The sequence below is a fragment of the Tamandua tetradactyla genome, chromosome 9 (assembly GCF_023851605.1).
Source record: "Tamandua tetradactyla isolate mTamTet1 chromosome 9, mTamTet1.pri, whole genome shotgun sequence".
Classification (NCBI taxonomy): Eukaryota; Metazoa; Chordata; class Mammalia; order Pilosa; family Myrmecophagidae; genus Tamandua; species Tamandua tetradactyla.
Window position 1 is genome coordinate 36,759,340 of NC_135335.1, and position 15,783 is coordinate 36,775,122.

The following is a 15,783-nucleotide window of genomic DNA, read 5'->3' on the forward strand; positions in this document are numbered from 1 at the left end:
GTGGGCACTTGCTTAAAGCATCTCGCTTAAATTTTGTTAGCACCATACTACCTACCTTGATTGGTGAGAATCATGCTGACTTGACTCTCTTATTGGGAAACTAATACACAGTGAAGGAATATAACTTATCCAATGACACATGACAGAGGGAGTACTAGAGCCCGAAACAAAGGTATCTTCTGATTGTTGTTCCATGGGTTTTTTATTCTCTCTGCTTGGTAACCTGCCTTTGTTTCCACTTTTCCCTATTCTGTCTCCAGATTTGGAAGACAAGGGGTTATCAGCTGAAATCCAGCCACTTAAGCTTACAAAGCGGCTCCACAGTCCAATCTCAACAGAGTCTTCAGGGTTGAGATGCTGAGGTCCTCATCAGATTCCCATAGTCACTGCAGCTAAGCTCAGAGTGAAACAACAGAGAGACCAATGGACCCACTCAACCACCTACCATCTCTTTGTGGTTGGGATAGTATGTTTGTTCAATTAGTGGGAACTTTTCTCCTCCCAGTGTCTTGTAGATGGCCACCAGCTGGGCAAACTGCAAAGGAGAAGCAAACGTTTCAACTTTTCTAAGACAACATATGGAACTGACAGACAAAATATCAATCCAACAAACAAATATTTATTGAGTATTTTTCTCTGCTGAGCACTTTGAGGAGATAAAAGGGGTGTACAATCTCTATCTTCAAGGCTTAGTTGGGGAAGGAAGAGTAAACTAACATTCTTGAGTACTTACTCAATTTTACTGGTGTATCATTCAATCCTCATATCAAATTGATGAACAAGGTACTTTATTATCTTTATTTTACACATGAAGCTTACAGAAGGTAAGTAACTTGCCTAAAGTCACAGAACTGTAAAGAAGTGACACTGGGATTGAAATTTGGGTCTCTTTAACTCTAAGCACTTGCGTCTATGAGAAATGGCAAGAGATGAAGCTGAATAAGATTAAGTAAAATTAGTCCAAGCTATGGAAGCACAAATGCCAGGCAAAAGGATAGTAACTTTTTTCTGTGGCAGAATGGGGTCATCAGAATTTAAGTAGGGAGTGTCACGAATGGAAGAGCTGTTCTTCAGGAAGATTTAGATGGTTATGGAATGCAGGATAGACAGACCCTGTATATCTGGGACTTAGTAAGGACTGAACTCACTGCACCCTTCACCTATAAGAAATTGGAACAGCTCCATGGAGAAGAGGTGAAGTATGCATTCCCACCGTGTCAGGGTTAAAAGCCTTTGAAAATATCTTCTGTGTGCCACTCCCCCTCCTCCGATTCACATTTTAAAAGTGGAGAAACTGAGGCCTAGAGAGGTCATTTATCCAACATCAACAGTAATCGAACCAATTCATCACCAAGTACTTTTGTTCCCAATCCCTAACTCTCTCTACTCCTTCAAGTAGCTGCCTGTTAGTGTCTGCAGAGGCCATGCTCCTCCCACAGGAAAACTCCTAGGACTTTCTGGCCCAATCCATTCACAAACACACCCATATACCCATTCCTGGTGCTCGGGGAAGCTGGAGGCATCTTCTCTCTAGAGCTACTGTATTGGTCCACACTTTAAGTCGCCTAAATCTGAAACAGCTAGAAGGAAAGTTGCCAGACCAAACCCACCTTCCATTTATTAGAGAAAGGAAAGCTCAAACAGTTTTCAAAGGCTCATGTCCTATTCTTTGTAAGGGACATTAGCACATGAACTGTTAATGCTGAGATAGGGGATTGGAATGGTAAAAACTCAGAACTGGGTTGTTAGAAAACTGAAATCTTCTGCTTCTTGTTTTGCTTCTAACTTGTTAGGGGTCTTTGGGCAAATAATTTCCCCTAGCCAGACCTTGTTTTCTTCATTTACAAAATGGGGAGGTTGAACTTGATTGGCTCCTCAACATTTATACCACAAAGAACATCCTTTTTTTTTTTTTACTTCCTCCCAAACTCCATTATCAAACTGCAGTTTGTGATCATTTGTTGTGATTCTTTTTGTAAGTAAAGATATAATTTTGTTATTTTTGTAACACTGGAAAACACTAGGATTTTGAGCCACTCCCTTTAGTGACACAGTTAGTGACCCTAGACCTCTAAGGTCTCCTCTAGGACTGAACCTATGATTCATGGACTCTCAGGCCCCTAAGATTTTATTGTTGAAAGAGACTTTAGAAAATCTCTAGACTAGCACTCAAATTTTACAGTGAGGAGACCGAGGCCAGAGAAGCATGGAAAAGGCTCCCAGATCACATATGGATTATAACTAGGTTGGGACAGTACTCAGGTGTTTTTTTCTCCTTCTCCAGTGCATTCTCTATTGTATTGGCTGTCCTTGCCATTCTTTGGTTCTTCAACTTACTTCACTGTCTAGACCAACCCCTCAGACCTTCCCTGCCTTCTTCGATTCTCCCCACCACTTCATCTGACCCTTAAGTCCAGCTTGCCCACCTTGGCCTGGCTGGACTCGTGCTCTGCCTCTGGATACCTGCCTAACCTTTCAAGGTTCTTCAGCATTCACAGAGTGCTGTTGCCAGATCTGCCTAACAATCTCTGTCCTGCTGTAGCCCACGCTCTGGCATGGCACCAAGGCATGTGGGGTTCTATCTTCCTATTGTGTGGGAGAGTTACACAGACAATACACAGATGCCAGAAAGGCCCACGGCTGACTCCCAGAGCCCTGGGACAGCCAAGCCCCAAATGGCAGCTAGCTCCCAGGTGCCAGCTAGGTCCATGGGAGCTCAACCCGCCCACCTCTACTTGATCTCCAGCAGTCCCTGCCTTCTCAAGGGACTGAGCTAGGCCTCCAAACCCTGCCACCCTGGAAATTTATTATCTAAGTCACAGGTACACAGTCACCAATTAAATAAATATAGTATCAGATAAGGACTAGCTCCTCAATGCATAGACAAACAAATTAATTTGGGAGCCTACAGTAGTGTTGGCAATGAATAGGAGGAATCTATGTTCATTATAATCACCTATCCACTGATTCAGAAAAGACTCCTTGGAAGATACAGGATTTCAAGATCAGTTTGAGTAATGTTGTCCTTACCCCTCCTGGGAATAAATGCTTTAATTCAACTCTGGTGCATCTGTCTCCAAAAGAATCAGAAAGAGTGACAGTAATAGTGGAATTTCAGATCAATATATAGCAATAAGGGGCGGTGATGGTCTTTGTTCTCTGAATGCCACTTTCATTGACAGTTGATTTCTGCCTCCAAAATTCCTAGTGTACCTGCTTTGACCAATTTCAGAGATAGCCAGATGTGCTCAGAGACAGAGTAATGCAAGGTTTTCCAACCCAACTGAGGCCTCTTCTCACACCACAAGCAGCCACAGTGTAGAAATTTAGAAAACATGCACCAAAGCCATCACCTCAGAGGAACCCACCTCTCATTGTCAACAATTCCGTACATTCCCATGAATAGGCAGAGAACAATATGTAAAAATCCGTTAGTGTGGTAACCGCTTAGTGACACTGAAGGGAGAACTGGGTGTTCGGGGAGCCTACTGCTTTCACGTAATGACAAAGGCAATGCTGGGATTGTGAATAAGCGAGAATGTGAACTCTCACCAGGTCTCAGGAGTGGCAAAGCTCTAGACACAGGCTCTGCCTGATCCTCCCCTCCCTGGCCTCAGGCACAGTTCATGAACAGAAATCAGAGAACTGGTTTCTTTGAGATCCCAGATACTAGGGGACTTAACCAGGCTGGCAAACTGGTGGTAGATATAGCATGCTCTGAAGGTCTTGGGAGAGTGGCAGGTACAACTGTTATTCCCAGTTTATAGACAAAGAAATGAAGGCAAAGAGAGGTATAGTCATTGGGCTATTAAGTAGTGAAATCACTCAGAAAAAGCTGGTAATAGTAGCTGTGTGTCTACAAAGGAGCCAAATTCTAACAGACTATGGAGGGGAGGGGAGGTAGGGCATATGTGCAGTAGGGAAGGTCATATTACTAAGGAGATAGGGAAGATTCTTAGAAAAGAACTTGGCAAAGGCCTCACATATGCTCTTCTTTGATTAGCAACACACTCAAATCACACAACTCTTCTAGCTTTGTTTCTGGGGAACTGTAGGGGTCCAGGTGTCTCAGGCCACACAGAGATAAAGGCTGAACAAGTGAAGCTCTGGAACCCAACCCTCCCTCCTTAATGGAAGCAGCTCCCAGATCTTCTGACTCCTTGCCCATGATCTTTCTCTTACACTGTAAGGTTTTACTGGCTTCTAAGGGAAAAAGAAAGCTGTTAGTTCAAGTGTGAAAAAAAAATGATCAAGATCAAAGTAGATGAATCCATTTGGTTAAAAAATACTCCCTCCAGCTCCTAAGTGGTAGAGAAGCTTGGGGTCCAGGAACTTCACAGTTAGCCATCAATGTTGTGAAGCTTGGCAAGCCAGTAGTTTGAGAACTAACATTTGATTTTTGCAAAACAAGATGAGGAGGATATGATTAGGGCAGGCATTTCCTTCAGAGGGCCAGCACGGAGTGACAGTTAGAGGAGCTGGACCTCTGCAGCTGTCAGAGGAGAGGACAGAGTACGCCAGTAGCCATCAGAGGTTACTCTCCCCTTCCCCCAGTCTCACTCATCTCTTCCCCTGAAAGTTTCTACTCCTCAGAGATTTCCAGATTGGAAAAGGAACAGAGAACCAGACCATCTTCTTCCTTATACAGTAAGCCATTCCAGATGAGAGGCAGTGTGATCTAGAGAAATCCTGGGTCTGTAAATTTGGCAAGTTTCTTAATCCTTTTTGGGTCTCATCTCTCTGTAAAATAATGATAATATCTTCCTTGTAAGGTTATTGTGGGGAGTAAATGAAGTTAATGTAGGAAAATCTCAGAAACTGGCACCCTATAGTAAGCACTTTAATACCTATTACTTTCCTTTTCTTTTTCATATCTTGTATGGAGGAGGAAGATCTGATGATCACTACACTCACTTCCAGCTCATATAGGTGTCTTATGCATAGACATATGTAGATAAAATCTCATTTTAAGGTTGCTGAAGCACATAGTAGGGCTCTGTCACTAACATCCCTCTGAGCTGGACCCCTGCTCCTCACTAGCCTTGGGCCCTTCCAATAGCCCTTCCAATAGTCCTCATTCTAAGAGGCAAGAAGCAGCATTTTTTATCATTGCAACACATGGATGAAGGCAGAACTTACAGACCTGTAAGGGATCCTTCAGAGAACCTTTATATGACTTTTTTGTGAAGCCAAAGGCCCATGCTACAGTAAAGTCTTCCCAGCTGTGACACATGATAACATGCGGTTGTGCTATCATAATCTAACCAGGTCCCAGCTGGCACTCCTCTCAGATCCTCTCAGCTGGTGCCGTCTGTATCTTGATTACCACTGAATCAGTGATCCTCTTAGAGGACTGGGAGATGCAGGGTCTTTTACTTGGAGGAAAGAAGGGACTTACTTACCACCCAAGGCTTGTCACAAAAGTTGTAAATGGATTCCAGTGAATTAATGCTGGGGAGGCCTGCATACTGCATGCCAATGATGAGGTGGCGGAAGTCCTCATTCTCTGCCATGCCGAATGCATGCTGGCGGATGAGGACAAAATCTGGCCGGAAGGACCTGGTAAGAATTTGGAGGTAGGTTTGTGATTAACCTCAGGCCATATATCATACTTCAAGCTGCATACATCAACTTGTCTCCCATTTCCAAAGTCCAAGATAGAGAAGGGGTCTTAAAGACCACCGAGCCCAAACAACTCATCTTATTGGTATTCCTTCATGGACTGGGAAATGAAGTACTATGGCCAGACTGCACTTTCTCAAGTAGATGTGAAAAACAGATTTCTGAAACTCCTTCATTCCTTAGGGTTAAGCATTGTCTTTTTCTCTAAGGTACAAATACACTCAAGAAGGGAGAAACAGTTCTCAAGTCTTAAGTGAAAAGAATTTTCCCTGTCCTAATGGGGCAGTATGAGAGCCTGTACCTCCTTGCAGTTCCAGAGTTGGTGCTCAAAGTAGTTCCCAGCAGATTTCAAAGACTTGGCTGACTTCACTGTACTGCCACAGAGATTCCTGATCTCAGTGTCCTGTGCTGACTCCTTAAAGATGATCCTTAAAATAGGCAATGCCCTCATCAGGCCCCTAGGAGAGCAAGGAGCCAGGCTGACTGAGAACAGATTCCAGACTTCCCAATGTTATTCTTCCAAAGCGGACGCTAGGGAGGGGTGCAAATATTTTTCGCACAACTGAGGTTGAGCAATGGCTACAGGAAATACTGAGTACAGAATGTTCCCATATGTGGGAAATCTCCCTGCATTCACCACCAGCCAGCAAAGGTCCCTGCAGCTGCTTCACAGGACCAGGGCTCCTGTCTTTGTGCCTCAACTTCAGAGGAACCCCACCTTCCCAGAGAGTCAGTGCTGTGGTAGCCTCTGTTCCCAAGGCTCTAGGGTTTAGCAATTTCACACCCTGTGCAATGACCTAGCTGGTTCTTTGCCCAGGCACTCATCCAACTCCACCTACATACCCAGCCCTACCCCAGGCTTGAAGATCAGTCTTTCAAAGTGGGTGTTGAAGGAGCCCTTCTCAGTCACTTGGGGACTTAGCACAAAGTCAGCAGGGCATCTGACTTCAGTTCTGGGAAACTGGCGACAGCTATATTCCTGAGATTATACTCTAATACCCTATATCTCAGTTTAACGAATTGCGTTCTAGACTTGTGGCTGGCTCCTGAGTTCCCACATCAAAACCTAGAAAGGCCTGCCTTATTCCCTCCAGGCACCCTGCAACTGGACCTTGCTGTCACCACCTGCTTGTGTGTGAGCATCTCCATGATTCTCTGCCTGCAGATAGAGGAACTCATCCTCCTCCTCTTGTAGGATCTCCCTCAGCTCACTCCCCACCTGGCTGAACCTCTTTATTATCTTCCTTCTTAGTCTCTAGGATGTAAGGGCTCACACTTCCTTTTCTTAGCTTCCAGACATTCCCAGTCCTCCCATTCCTGTCCACTGATACCATCCTGAAGCAAGACTCTGTTGTCTGAAAACCAGAAGCCATGGTGAACGCCTGAATCACATCTGTAAGTCTCATCACCTCCCTTACAGAACAGTTGTATTACATTTTAGCACATCTATAAGAGCTCAAAACTGATAATTTTCTTTCACCTACAATGTCCCTTCCAACCCTTGGCTTCCTTATCAACCTTATGATTCCCAGGGATGAGGAATATAGACAGAACATAGGTCTGGGAGCCAAGAGAACTTAGACAGAACACAGGGCACTGTTATGAACTCACTAGGTGAATCTGAGCAAATCAACTGTGAAATGGTAGAGCAAACTAGAAGAGGTTTTCAATTTTTTTTTTAAAGCATGGCCTCCTGTTTTCCAAAGGAAATTTATGCAGAAATAAAAGCACAGAGGTGCAATGGCTGAAGGGCATCAGGAGTTCTAGAACCCTTTTGGTGGGAATCCAATTACCTCTAATTGAGTCTGTGAAGCTTAAGGTTGGCTTTCTTTGCTGTTGGACTAAGAGCTCCCCAAGGTCGGGAACTGTTTTTCTCTATCTACCTTTACTGTTTCCACTTAGCACACATCAGTACATACACCATACATAGCTCTGCTCTCTCATTCCACGCTCGACTTTGAAACCACCTCCTCAAACCAGAGGCAATAACTCTGGAGACAGTGACCTTGACCCTGCTGACAAAAAGGGCCTTACCGGACAACCTTCGTGCCATTCCGGAGCACCTGCATATCCACAGCGTAGGTCCCATCCGCATGGGCCACCAGGTTGAGCTCTGAAAACTCTGCCTGGAGAAAACAGGAGGGGAATAAGATCGTGGTTCTAACCTTGGCAATCCTCCACAACACGACAGCAGCAGCCGCAGCAGCCCCACCACCAAACATTCATTTAGTTTTCAAAGCATTTTCAGGAACTGATATCATCTAATTCTTATAGCAACCTTATGAGGTGGATAAGATAGAGATAATTATCCCCATTTACCAAAGGAGAAAACGGAGTCTCAGAGCAGGTGAGTGACATTTCTGGACAAATGAACCTTTATCATTGGCAGAGATAGGAGCAAATCTCAAGTCTTTTGACTCCTGATCAGCATCCTTCGATCTGTCTCTCTATAGAGCATGAAAGCTCACCAGGGCAAAATCCCCTGTATCAGTTTCAACATAAAAGCACTAGGTTTTAGTTTAGGCACCTGGTTTCAGTTCTTCTCTGTCCCCAGTTAGCTGCATAAGACATAAAGCAAGTTACCTGTCCTCTCTGGGTTTCCATTTCCCCCATCTAAAAAATGGAAATAATTTTTATCCACCCTTCTTATCTGACAAGTTGTTTTAAGAACTGAATGTAATAATAGGAAAGTACTTTGTAAATCATAGCACACTGTATAATGAATAACAAGTAATTCTTATTGTTACCTAGAAAATACATGCATTGTTTAAACTGGAACCCCTCAACCTTAAATGGACTTACTCATCCATTTATTATGAAGCAAGGGATAGAGAAAGATAAAAACCAGGCCATCTCACCCTATCAGGACTATACTGCATTAGAACAAGATGGTTCTTTTCTTGGATCCCCTGCAATACAGCCTTAGGGCCCAGGTTAGGTACCACTGGAGTCAGCACACCTGAATGGCAGTCATGTGCTCCCAGGAAAACATCTTACTATACCAACAGTATGGAGGCTGGCCAATGTCCTAGGAAGATATTTAAGATTTTCCTCAGCTTGGGAACTGTGGACTGCAAGAGGGCCCCAAGAGTCACACTTTTTGCTCTCTATAGACCCCAGAATCATGTAAAAGGAATTGGGGAAATTAAAAGATGCAGCCTTTTAAAGCACCATCCCTCACAAAGAGAAAAGCCCTGGGGACAGGGTAGGGGAGAGGAGGTGGATACCCCAGAACTCAGTGATGGGCACTATTCTACTCGGCAGAATTGGATGGTTCACTCTGGAATGCCAAGAGGGAACAGTGATGACACAGACGCAACTCTGGGCTTCAGGCTGATTACCTGTTCTACTTTGATATCATAATCTCCAAGGACTTTTTTGCCCCGAAAGCTCTTGGCCCTAGAGAAAAGAAAAAAGAAACACGTAAATTAGTTTTGTACAAGTTTCTAGTTCAGAGATTTACTATCATAAAGAGGATTACAGCAGACAGAATCCCAAAATGAGAGTCAAGAGATCTAGTTTCTGACTTTATGTCTATTATTTGATCACCATAAGACCTCAAGCAAGCCACTTCCTCTTTCTCAGCCTCAATTCCCCCATCTATAAAATAATCCAAAAAAGTCTTTCAGTTTTAGGTTTTGTGATTTTATGATAATATCCATGGCCTTTTGGCTACCAAAAACCCAAGAAGTCTAGAAGGAGGATTCTCCCTTATGTTTTTCTTGGTAAAGACTATGTCAATCTTATAAATCTCTATAGTTTTCTTATTTCCCTGATCCTACTTTTTGTTTCTGAGATTCTAGTTGATTCCTACCCTTGGAATTTTAGTTTTTAAAGACATTGCTATCATTTTCCCTCTTTGTATTCACATTTCTGTAAAGGAATTGAGGCAATTTGTAATTTAAAAAGCAAATACAACCAATAAACAGTTAATGAGAAGGAAATCATTATAGTGGGGAAAAAGGTGTGGGGGGCAGGACTAAGAAAAGCTACTATAATTGAACACAAAATTTATCACATGTTTCTGAGCAGTCAAGAAAATAAATCAAGCTGAGTTAATACAGTACTTATTTTCCCATTTTGTTATGGATCTAGAGGAACCTTGCTTTGTAAGTGGACTATGCTTATGTTTATATTTATATTCGTTCTTACCTTACCCCTAAACTGCCCCCACTATAAGATTTTCTTATCTGCTCATTTAGGCTCGTGTTTCATTTGTATAGCAGCCTTTCCACACCAAACCAGTTAGCTAGGTCAGGCTTGCTTTTCCAGTGCTTACATTTTCAAATTGGCACATTTTGCTGGAGGTTCTCCAGGAGTCCCTCCCAAAAATAAAGGAATAATCCAATATTTATTGGGCATCATATCTTGGAATTGTGTGACAGTTGCTTTTAAGAGCTTCTCATTTAATCCTCATAACAATTTATGAGACAGGAAGCAGGGTCTTCACTTTAGAGATGAAGAAAACAAAATTCAGAAAAGTAGAAGCCTGTATTTAAGGTCTATAGCAGGTCAGTGACACAGCCAGTATTCACATCCAAGTCTGTAGGATTCTGAGTCCAATGTGCGGCACGGTGCTACCTCCCTTCACTGACTGATTCCCTCCATCCTCACTCCCACTATGCTGGGTTGCATTATTTTTTCTCTCCACTTTCCCTCTCCTGCCCAAAAGGGACTTAACAACACTATGAGCAGTAAGCCACAAATACTTCCTACCCTGGTTCCTGTTCACTACCTAAGACAAGGCCAGGCTATTTCTTTTCCTCTCTGGGTTCTGGAACAGCCCGTTCTAGGAAGCTGTCATTTGTCCTATCCAAATCCCTGGCCACCCTTAAATTGCTCCTCAGAGGCACTCAGCCATCCTGGAGTTGGATCACTAAGGTCCATCCTCCCACCTCTGCCCCAATTCCTTACTAAGCTTCCTCAGTAAACTTCTGGAACCCTGATCCACATTCCGAGCTCAGGCAGGCCTGTCAAGCAGGGTGCCAATAGTGTATCCCATCTGTTTGACTACTATTCTATTTCATTTATGGGTTTAAATAAAAGAGTCTATACATAGTATTATCACTGATCTATAATAATCAGATCTTGGGCTCTGTCCACTATTACAAAAAAGAGGAGCTACAGTAAATGACTCATAAGGTTTCTCTCAGTCCCAAAACTCTTTGCCTAAAGAGCCTTAGTCCTTTCTTGCTTTCATGTGGCGTGTCTACCTTCTCACCAGCAATAGTTTTCTGATGCTTTCTCTCATCTTACTAACTCAAAATAGTTCTCCTTTATGAGGCAAGACTCATAGACATTAATAATAACCTCCTATTCTGTATGATGCCTTGTATTTTGGAAGCACATTTCTTGCCTTATTTGTCCTCATAGCTCTGTGGAGTAGCTGGGACAGATAGCTCTGCTCATTTGACTGATGGGAAAACTGAAAAACACATCAATTAAATGAGATGCCTAAATCATAGAAAAGTTCATAGGCGTTAAGCATCAGGTACTAACATGCTGCCAAGTTTTCTAACTCACCCATTTTATTTCTGTGGTCTTTGAACAGTGGTATTCAAGTGTATTTATAGATTCTAGCTAGATTTATCTGCCACCTCCTACATCTGCCCATTGACCAAGTTGGCTAATGAAGCTGTTTTCATGCCTCCCCCCACTCCCATCTCTCCAATTATCCTTAATGCCTTTTCCTTAAGGTAATTTGTCCTGTTGGAAATCTTAGTCTGTGTTTCCTGGTCCCGGGTCACTGACCTTTCTTGGCTGAGCCATAGCCTTGGGGAAAAGGAGCCAAGATGACAGATAGATGGGGCATAGAGCCCTCTTCTGGAGAACGAGCATATTCTTGCAGCTCCTGGCCCTTGGACGTTTTAGTTCCAGGTATTTTCATGAAAAATGTTGTAACTTATAAGCAAGTGGCAGAAGTATTCCTAAATAATAAGAGTGCACTGGTAGGGGACAATGTGCTAGAATCTCCATAGTGTGGGCTCTGGAATCAGTCAGGGGTTTAAATCCTATTTGCACTTTCCAAGCTGTGTGACCTTAGGCAAGTGGCGTCAAGTTTTTTTTTTTAAGTATGTCATATGGTTAAACTAATCAAGCACTATCTTCAAAAGTACATACAGGAATAAAATGAAAAATAAAAATTTCTTCTTCCCAAGCTTGCTCTCATCGTACATAATTCCCATTATTAGTTTCAGGCATATATCTTTCCAATGGGGGGAAATGTTAGGGTATGTTTGCATACATATATGTGTCAAACATATACATATGGTATCATGCCACATAAAAATGTCTTTTTTTAACTTTGATGTTTTTGCACTTAAAAATATATCTTTGTGATATGATTTTTTTTTTTTGGTGCATGGTCCAGGAATCAAGCCCAGGTCTCTCACATCGAAGGTGAGCATTCTACCACTGAATCACCCCTGCACCCCTTTATTATAAGCTTTTAGCACATATCAATGGACCTCTTTCTTTTTAATAGTTGTATGAAATTATACTTTAAGGGTATGCAATAATTTGACCATTTTTTTGTTGTTGAACATTTAGATTTCTTTCTTTCTTTCTTTCTTTCTTTTTTTTCTTGCGTGTTTGCTATTACAAAAACACTACAATAGCTTATATGTAAGAATAAAGCCATAGGATAAATACTTTACTGCAGAATTGCAGATACAAGGGATAGATGTAATGATAGTTTTTATTGATACTGCCTAACTGCCCCTCACTCAAAAAAATTATTATACCATTCTTACCAGTGTCTGAAAGTTTGGAAAAGTTACTCCACCTCCCTTATTTTTCCCCACAGACCTTTGCATAAGCTGGGCCCAGAGAAGGTGCTCAGTAAGGACTTTCTGATTGGCAGTCTTGTCAAATCAATCCCAATTCATCCCGTGTCCACTCCTAAACAGAACCCAAGATGTATATCCTTGAAGCACAGACTAAAAATATCTATGATGCCTGTTTTGTCAATTTCCCTCTATTGTACATTTTCTTAACAAGCCTAGCAGCTGAGGATCTATGTGAGTTTAATGGCTTGCAGCTTCCTTGATGGACCAGGTAATGAACCATCTCCTCTACTGTGAAAATGACTAGAAGTCTCCAGAGTTAACTCTTCTTAGCCAAGGCCATGGATACGTTCATCAATTCTCATCCATCTGCCCGCAGGACTTATCATTGTGAGGCTGAGAGCAACTGTTCAGAGATTTCTCTGCTAATGCCACTTCAAAACCTGGCTCCTCCCAGGCAAGTCCCGCTTAAGTACTTTTCTTTTCTATGTATGGGATAATGGAGAAAGAGCTCCAGAAATAGGAGCCAAGGTAGCTGAGTTCAGGCCTAGTTCTACCACATCTCAGCTGTGTGATTCTGAGCAAGTAACTACCTCTCTGGCCTCAGTTTCTTGGTGTGTAAAATAGGGCTAATAATTTAATAAAAATAGTGAACACTCAATAAGCACTAAACACTGTTCTAAGAGTTTCATATATTTCAATTCATTCAATAAGTGGCTCACAGGTTGTTGTGCAGATTTAATGAAATCAGATGAGAATAAATGATATGAAACTGTTTTGAAAATGGAAATACTATACAAATATAAAGCACTCTTAGCAAAATGCAATGAATATTTATGTGCCAGGTATTATGCTCTTTTACTACCACAGCCAATGTGGTTTCTTTCTTTTGTGACGTTTTATCACATTTACTGTCTGCACAAACAGCCTGGAGTGTAGATCCCCACTAGGTTACTCAGATTTGCGAAGAATCAAAACCTCCAGCTAGAAGATGAAAGCATTTGCAGGCTCCAGAAGGCACTTAGAGAGAAGGTCTTCTTCGAGCTCCAAAAATCAGCTTAGTATCTAGTAAATGCCTACTACTGATGTAGACTCTTACCTCTGGGGAGGTGCTCTCACTGATTCTAACTCAGGCTTGAACTTGTGGCCAAGCATCTCAAAGCTTCAAGAAGTTAGAAAATAAACTAGAAATAGGAGGAGATTCCTGTTTCCGACTTACATTCCAAGGGTAAAACTCAGGCCTGCCTGTCTTAGAGAGTTGATGAGTGCCTACTGCCACCTACTGGCAAGATGTGCACTGCAGATTCATTTAGTCCCAGTTTGGCCACCCCTGAACTGGCAGAATAGCTACTGACTCCTCTGGCCAAGGGATATTCCTCCACGTGTTTATTTGCTACTATGACAAACATGCTGGGAAATTAAGTGTCTCTTCTAAAAGTGTGTAACCATACACTTTCACCATATTCAAGCTGAATAGCTGGCTTTTAGAAACCTGCAGAAAGAAAGGCCATGGTTTGCCAGTCAATTCAGAAAAAATTTGCTGAGCACCCAATGGTAGGTGCTAGGGGGTTGTAAAAAGCATTAGTATTAGTTTCCCGGTGCCTGTCTATGCAAAAAAAAAAAAGCATTAGTAGTCACCAAGTATAGAAAAACACACCTAGAAAAGGAGACCAATATGCATATGGGTAATTGCTAGGGTCCCTTTCAAATCTAAGATTTATAACTAGAATTCACATTCTTACCTTTCAGTGTTCTCCTTAAAAAGAAGATAAAATATTCTAAGATACATACACAAGGTAACAATAATAACAATGTTTCCTATAGCAAGAAAGATACACAGTGAAAAATAAGTTTCCCCTACCTTCAAGGAGTTCACAAGTTAGTGGGAAGACAGAAACATAAATAAAAGACTGTAATGAAGGGTTATACGCTGCAACCAAAGAATGAATAAGGCACTATGGGAACCCAAAGGAAGGAGCAGTTCTCTCTGCTTAGCGAAATCTAAGCAGGCTTCACAGAGACTAATTTGAGTCTTAGAGAAAGAGCAAGAATTTGCCACATAAAAAGGAGAAAGCAGAATTGAAGGGTAAGTGCAAAGGCACAGGGGCTTGAGTGAGTGGTGTGGGCACTGCCGTGGTCCAGGGGACTGGAGGGAGGTGTATATATTGGGTGTTGGCAGAAAAGAGGCAGGCGGGCAAAGGGCTTCGAATGTCAGGCTGAGGACTCCTAAATAATTAACATTTCGTCAATCTTGTTCCATGTATTCCTTGCGCTGTTTTGATTGTTGGATGATTGTTGTAGTATTAAAGCAAATCCCAAATATCACACCATTTCTCCTGTAAATATTATCATCTCTAATTGATAACGAATTTTAATTTTTTAAATTTTATTGTGGTAACATACATACAACATAAAATATCCCATTTTAATCATTTTAAAATGTACTATTCAGTGGTATTCATTACATTTGTGGTGCTGTGCTACCTTCACCATCTGTGTAATTGGCAATGACTTTTAAAATATAAGCCCCATGCCATTATCTCACCTAACAAAATTAACATTTTTTTATTAATTAAAAAAAATTAACTAACACAACATTTAGAAATCATTCCATTCTACATATACAATCAGTAATTCTTAATATCATCACATAGATGCATATTCATCATTTCTTAGTACATTTGAGTCAATTTAGAAAAAGAAATAGAAAGACAACAGAGAAAGAAATAAAACGATAATAGAGAGAAAAAAAACCAAAAAAACTATACCTCAGATGCAGCTTCATTCGGTGTTTTAACATAATTACATTACAATTAGGTAGTATTGTGCTGTCCATTTCTGAGTTCTTGTATCCAGTCCTGTTGCACAGTCTGTATCCCTTCAACTCCAATTACCCATTATCTTACCCTATTTCTATCTCCTGATGGTCTCTGTTACCAATGACATATTCCGAGTTTATTCTCGAATGTCAGTTCACATCAGTGGGACCATACAGTATTTGTCCTTTAGTTTTTGGCTAGACTCACTCAGCATAATGTTCTCTAGGTCCATCCATGTTATTACATGCTTCATAAGTTTATTCTGTCTTAAAGCTGCATAATATTCCATCGTATATATATACCACAGTTTGTTTAGCCACTCGTCTGTTGATGGACATTTTGGCTGTTTCCATCTCTTTGCAATTGTAAATAATGCTGCTATAAACACTGGTGTGCAAATGTCCGTTTGTGTCTTTGCCCTTAAGTCCTCTGAGTAGATACCTAGCAATGGTATTGCTGGGTCGTATGGCAATTCTATATTCAGCTTTTTGAGGAACCGCCAAACTGCCTTCCACAGTGGTTGCACCATTTGACATTCCCACCAACAGTGGATAAGT

At 41.7% G+C, this 15,783-nt stretch overlaps 1 protein-coding gene across 3 annotated transcripts in view; it reads right to left on the minus strand.

Moving 5' to 3' along the window:
- Positions 1 to 15,783, minus strand: part of SYN2 (synapsin II) — a 228,848-nt gene that overhangs the window by 49,563 nt on the left and 163,502 nt on the right. For all 3 annotated transcript variants that reach the window (XM_077116514.1, XM_077116516.1, XM_077116517.1), the window contains exons 2-5: positions 8,964 to 9,021; positions 7,657 to 7,748; positions 5,403 to 5,559; positions 446 to 535 (exon numbers count right to left, since the gene is read on the minus strand). In XM_077116514.1, coding sequence (XP_076972629.1) covers positions 446 to 535; positions 5,403 to 5,559; positions 7,657 to 7,748; positions 8,964 to 9,021 — 397 coding nt within the window. The remainder of the gene's footprint in view (positions 1 to 445; positions 536 to 5,402; positions 5,560 to 7,656; positions 7,749 to 8,963; positions 9,022 to 15,783) is intronic.